Source organism: Plasmodium reichenowi, chromosome 14, assembly GCF_001601855.1.
Source record: "Plasmodium reichenowi strain SY57 chromosome 14, whole genome shotgun sequence".
NCBI lineage: Eukaryota > Apicomplexa > Aconoidasida > Haemosporida > Plasmodiidae > Plasmodium > Plasmodium reichenowi.
This window is the reverse complement of record NC_033659.1, coordinates 2419601-2426392: the sequence shown is the minus strand read 5'-3', so window position 1 is coordinate 2426392 and position 6792 is coordinate 2419601. Positions and strand designations below refer to the sequence as shown.

Sequence of the window (6792 nt, the reverse complement as noted above, 5' to 3'; positions counted from 1 at the left end):
TATATTATATAATAAAAAGAAAAAAACAAAAATAAATAAATAAATATATATATATATATATATATATATATATATAATAAAATGGAAATTTGGGTGTAAAATGAAAAAATTCTATTTTATATTATACATATATATAAATAATATTTGCACGAATTTTGTTTATTTATTACACCATTATATAAAAAGAAAAAAATCACAAAATACACTTATCTGAAAAACCTGTACTGTTCAGTATTTGTGTTGTAATTATAAACAGCCAAAAAAAAAAAAAAAAAAAAAAAAATATATATATATATATATATATAATATATGAACATATTTATTATATATTATATTGTATATTTATATATATGTATAAATATGTATACATTGTTAAATGTATATTTTTATGTAAATATTATATAATATTATTTTTAATTATATATAAATATGTAGATTAATAATATTTATATGTTGTTTTTTATAATACATACATTTTTATAAATTTGTATATATTCATAAAAAGAAAAAAAAAGAAAAGAATAATAAAAAAATATACATATATATATATATATATATATATATATATTATATATTTACATAAAATGCACCATAAACAAAATAAACTATAAAATAATATTTATTTTGTTTTATTTTATATATTTTTGTGTTCCATTTTTGTATATAATATAAAAATATATTTTATGAAACATATATCATTTTTTTTCTTTTCTTTTGTTAAATATATAGAATTATAAATATTATCTTATATGTTATTTAAGCTAGTTTACCTCAGATAAAATTTACAAATAACATATTATATATGTAGGAAAAGAAAATAAGAAGAAAAAGTATGTGCAACACATATTATAGGAAGACGTAATATAATATAAAAATAAATAAATTATTATATAATAGTACCAATTTATTCATATTGCATATCTTATTGAAAATAAGGATCTATTAAGTAAATAAATAAATAAATATATATATATATATATATATATATGTATGTATGTATGTATGTATAATATCAATATATTTATATATATATATATATATATATATATTTATTTATTTATTAAAATAAAATACTCGTATATACATGAAAGCTCTACATAATTACATTTTTTTTTTTTTATGTTTCAAACGTGTCTTTTTTATATTAACCTAACTATACAATAATAGAATAAAATATTTCTAAACATAAACAAATAAAAAAATATAAAACTTTTTACATTTTTATAGAATAATTTTATATAAAAATTTCCAATTGCCCTTGACAAATATACAATTGTGCACGATTAAATATAATATATCATATTATAAAATTTTAGAAACAATTTAATATTAAGTAATATAATAAGGTGTATAATAATAATTAACTTTTTTGTACGCATAATAATTTATGCTTATAAGTATGATATATATATATATATAAAGACTGTCTAAGGTTTTTCTTAAATTATTTTTACATATATTTTTTAAATATTATAATATGATTCTTAAATATATAAAATTAGTTTTTTTTTCCATAGAAATTGAAAGAAATATATACACATATATATATAAAGAAAATATTATAAATAAATATTGATGTAAATGAAAAGGTAAAAATAAAAACAAAAAGGTTTATTTGTTCAAATAAATAAATAAATAAATATATATATATATATATATATATATATTGTAATAAAAAAAAAAGTGTGAATAGAAACAATTATAAACAAAAATTATAACTTCAATTTTTTAACCTTTTGTTCTTATTTTTTCTTATTTTTCTTATTTTTCTTATTTTTTCTTATTTTTTCTTATTTTTTCTTATTTTTTCTTATTTTTACTTATTTTTACTTATTTTTTCTTATTTTTTCTTATTTTTACTTATTTTTTTCTTATTTTTCTTTTTTTTTTAATTTTTTTTTTCATAAAATGAATAATTATTAATTATTTTGTCGTTCATTTCATTAGAAACATATTCATGATTATTTCATTCACTATTTATTATACGTTCAATCGGAGTTTCTATTTTTATTATATCATTTAATTCTCTACATATATTATATATGTCTTTATTATATGTAAGATCGGATATTAGTTTTTTTTTTACTTCAGTTATGATAATCATTTGTGAGGTATCAACATCTCATTTGTTTATCATCTGTTCGTTTTACATGTTCATTGATTTGATTATCACTATGACTTTCTTTTTCTTTTTCTTTTTCTTTTTCATTTGTATTTGTACTATTTTTATTACAATTTAAAATATGATTGTGTTCCTTATCCTTTTCTTTTAAATAGGTAGCATAGAGGTAGTTTTTAATTTTTTCTATATATTCCCATTGTTCCTGAGTAAGTATATTATTTGGTCTTTTATTTGCTACATCCAAAGTTTTACTATTTTTTTTCTTGTTTTGATTATTTTTAAGGATATTTGCTTTATAACCTACAGAAACTGTGGTAGAGGTTCTAGATAATTCTCGATTTTCCATATGAAAAGGAAGCACATTTATTCTTGTGTTATAAGTATTTACAAAATTGCTAGTAGCCCTTCGATTATTATTATTATTATTATTATTATTGTTATTTTTATTTTCGTATATTTGTTTTTGATTAATATAATCATTTGGTATTCTTGAATCATTATGTAGATTTAATAGATTAATTAATTCTTTTATATCTTTTAATTTCTCTTTAGTATATGTTATTTCATTATTATTTTCATTATTGTTTGTGTTATTATTTATATGGAACGTATGACTATTCACATTATGATTCTTTCTAATATCTTTAATGGGTGTATTTTTGTTTTTATGTGTATTTATATAACACTTGTTATATTCTTTATCATTTTCTAAGCATACATTTTCTTTTAAATAATTATTATCGTCATTAAATAATTGTTTAGTATCTAATAACACTTCCTTTGTTCTCATATTTTTATTGTTCTGAAATCTAAACGAATTAATGCACTCTTTTAGAAACAATTCATTTATTTCTTCCTTTGGAAATTTTTCTATCATACTCTTCAATGAATTATTATATGCACTATTTTGTTTATGGTTAGGTTCATCCTTATTATTTAGTTCATTATTTATATTAGAACCATTTAATTGATCATTATTTAAATTATCACCATTTAATTGATCATTATTTGAATTATCACCATTTGAATTATCACCATTTAAATTATTACCATTTAAATTATCACCATTTAATTCATCACGATTTAATTTGTCATTATTATCATCCTTACCATCATCAGTACTTTCAATATTACAAGAATTAACATAATTATTATTCCAATTAATGCATTTTTTTTCATTACAACTAGTGACACGATATGTATGAAAGAAACAACTCGTATTCGTACATCCAACTAAATCTAAATCACGCACAGTCTTCATATTAATATCGTTTAATGATAAATAATTCAACTTTTTTATTTGAAGTTTGTGATAATTACAGAACAGTTCATTATATAAAAGATGATTCCTTAATACTTGTTCATTTTTACTATTTTCTAAATTGTTTCTTTCATTTGAATAATCATTTTGCGAAGAAGGTTTATAAATCTTAAAATTTATTTTTGAACAATAAATACAAGAACCTATATTTTCATTTTTATGATCACATGAAATAGTATAAATATTTTTTGGAATAATATAATTTCTTAATTTCAAATAATTATTATATTTCTCCAATATTTCCATAACATCATGCTGATTCATTTTTTCATCTGAATTCATAGATTTATTATTAAGAAAATTGTTTATAATTCCTTCACATACTTTATAATTTGAAAAATTGTTATCATATTCTGCAGGTCCAAAGGACGAATTTTCTATCATTTTAATAAAATCTTTTTTTTTTTTATTTCCATACATATTAATATAGTCATTATACATTTCGGTTAAATTAGATTCTGTTATTTTACTATAATTATGATCATTATGTAAATTGTTTGAAATGTTTGAAATGTTTGAAATGTTTGAAATGTTTAAATTGTTTGAAATGTTTAAATTGTTTAAATTGTTTGAATTGTTTATATTGTTTAAATTGTTTGAATTGTTTAAATTGTTTAAATTGTTTGAATTGTTTATATTGTTTGAATTGTTTAAATTGTTTATATTGTTTGAATTGTTCAAATTGTCCGGTATATCATATATATTCTTCCTATTATTATTAGGTTTATTTTCATCACAATTTAATATATTGATCGTTTTATTCATTACATCAACATTTTCCGTGTTATAATGTATATGTTCTTCTTCCTTCTTTTCTATATCCTTTTTATTTTGGTTTATGTCTTGAATTTCATTTGATATATGTAATAATCTTTTTAATTTTATGTATTCTCGAATATTTAGACAGTTCGAAACTCTAGGTGCAATTTCTTTATTATTTAGTTCATTTATTTTAGATTGTTCATTTAAAAAAGAACATAAAGAATCATTATTTCCTTTTAAATTTTTTGTAAGATCATTTTGTATGGACTCTTTTTGATACACATGCTTTTCTTTATATAGTTCATTACAATATGTACGATTAAATTTATTTAAAATTTCATATACATATCTTTCAATAGCTGATCTATTGGAATTATTATTATTCCAACTTTTATTATTATTATCAAAGCTATTTGTTCGTATATTATAATTATTATTTATAAACTTATTATATTCTGCTTCACATTCCTTTTCTTTTGCTTTCTCCATAGATTTTATATTAGATATAAAATTATTTATAATTTCTTTATCTGTTGCTGGTCCACTGAATATTTTAAAATTATCCTTATTATAGCAATTGTTATTATTTACATTATTTTTATGATAATTATTATGATAATTATTATGATAATAATAATAATTATTATTATTATTATTGTTGTTGTTGTTTATAATTTCCTTAAGATGATTCTCTTTCTCCGAATTATTAATACTTGTCCTTTTATTTTTATTATTTACCAACATTTGATTCAAAAAAGCATAATTATCTTTACTTTTATTTTTAATATAATTTTTAATAATATATTTAAAATGTTCATTAAAAGACGACGTATTCATATTATTATCTGAACAATTATAATTATTTGTATTTTCTTTTGGTTTCTTATATTCTTTATATTTGTCTTCAAGTATATCATTATTTCTATAAGTGTTCATAATATTATTAGGTGTATTCATGTAATTATATTTTTCATGATATTTATTATTAAATACGTTTGTATTGTTAATATTTACATCATTATTATATATGCTATTGTTTATATTTTTTAAATTATTATTATTGTGTTCATAAAATGTAACATTTTCTTTTGAACGACTAGTATTATCGTCATCATTTTGGATAAATGCTCTATTTTTCTTATCATGTATGGATGAATAATATTGAAGTGCATCTTTATAAGAACAATTAATATTATTATTATTATTATTGTCATTGTTTAAATCCTCATTATCTTTTGTATTATTCGGTACATTTCTTTTATTACCTTTGGAAAACTCATTTATTTCTTTCGCTTCATACATTTCATTACATGATGAATCTAGTTGTTTCGGATTCATTGCAACTTTACTCATATTTTTAATAAAATTATAAAGAACTTCTTTACTTATAAATTCACTTACATTTGTGCTATTGTTTCTTGTATAACACCTTCTTTTCATTTGATGAACATTTCTTTTATTCATTTCTTCTTGATTCTGTGATATATTAGTTTGATGTATATTTATAACGTTGTCATTTTCCATACTATTATTAAAAGATATATTATTTTCATATGCGTTTGATATTTGGTTATTTGTATCTATATTTATATTACTAAAAGATACAGTTTTTCTTTTTTTCGATAAAATATTATTATTTATATTATTATTTATATTATTATTTATATTATTATTTATATTTTCCTCTTCATTTTTTATATTTTTAAAATCATTTGTATTATAATTATATATATTCATATTACTTTTATTATTTCTTTTTATATCATAATTAAATGAGTTGTCATTATATTTTTCATGTAACATAATATTTTGTTCATTATTTATGTTATAATTTTTTGTGAAATCCACTTTTTCTTCTTCGCATATTTTGGATTGTTTATTTATATTATCATTGTATTGATTCATATATTTTTTTCTTTTTCTTCTTCTTCCCTTTTCGTCGTTATCTTTAACCTTTACAATATTATCATTATGATCAAATAATATACGACCCTTTTCATCCTCTATATATTTTTCTGCTTTCATTTTTAATTCGTTTTCCAAGTCCCTATTATCATCTAAATATTGTTCATTTAAATTAATCATATTTTCATTACAAGCATTTAACACCTTTTCCTTACGTATGTTATTTTTAAAAGTCTGTATTAATGACAAAAAATTTTCTGCACAAAATTTTTCATTAAATTTTGTATTTGTTTTCGTATCATTTAATTCTTCAAATTCTTCATTTTTATTTCTTAAGAAATTACCTTGATTTTTCAAACCCATAAGATTATTTGTTATATTATCCTTAACAAGATGGTATTCTCTAATGATGGCATTTTCATTTTTCTCATTATCATCAGAATATTCTACTTCATGTACTCTCACATTTTGCTCATCAATACATTCTGTATTATGCAAATTATTATATCGTTCCAATCTACATTTCTTGTATATTTGTTCTCCCTTTTCATTAATATAATTATTCTTATAAATAATCATTTTCTTTTTCGTTTCTTCATCCATATCTACATTCAAGGAACGGATCATATAAAGTTCTTCATACAACTTATCATAAGAATTATCATTCTTAATAGAACCATTA

General features: G+C 18.5%; 1 protein-coding gene across 1 annotated transcript in view; it reads right to left on the bottom strand.

The window, feature by feature from the left end:
- Positions 1 to 2114: 2114 nt before the first annotated feature.
- Positions 2115 to 6792, bottom strand: part of PRSY57_1459800 (hypothetical protein) — a gene marked incomplete at both ends in the record, with an annotated part of 4878 nt that continues 200 nt past the window's right edge. The window contains one exon of the mRNA XM_012910194.2: positions 2115 to 6792. This exon is cut by the window's right edge and continues 200 nt beyond it. Coding sequence (XP_012765648.2) covers positions 2115 to 6792 — 4678 coding nt within the window.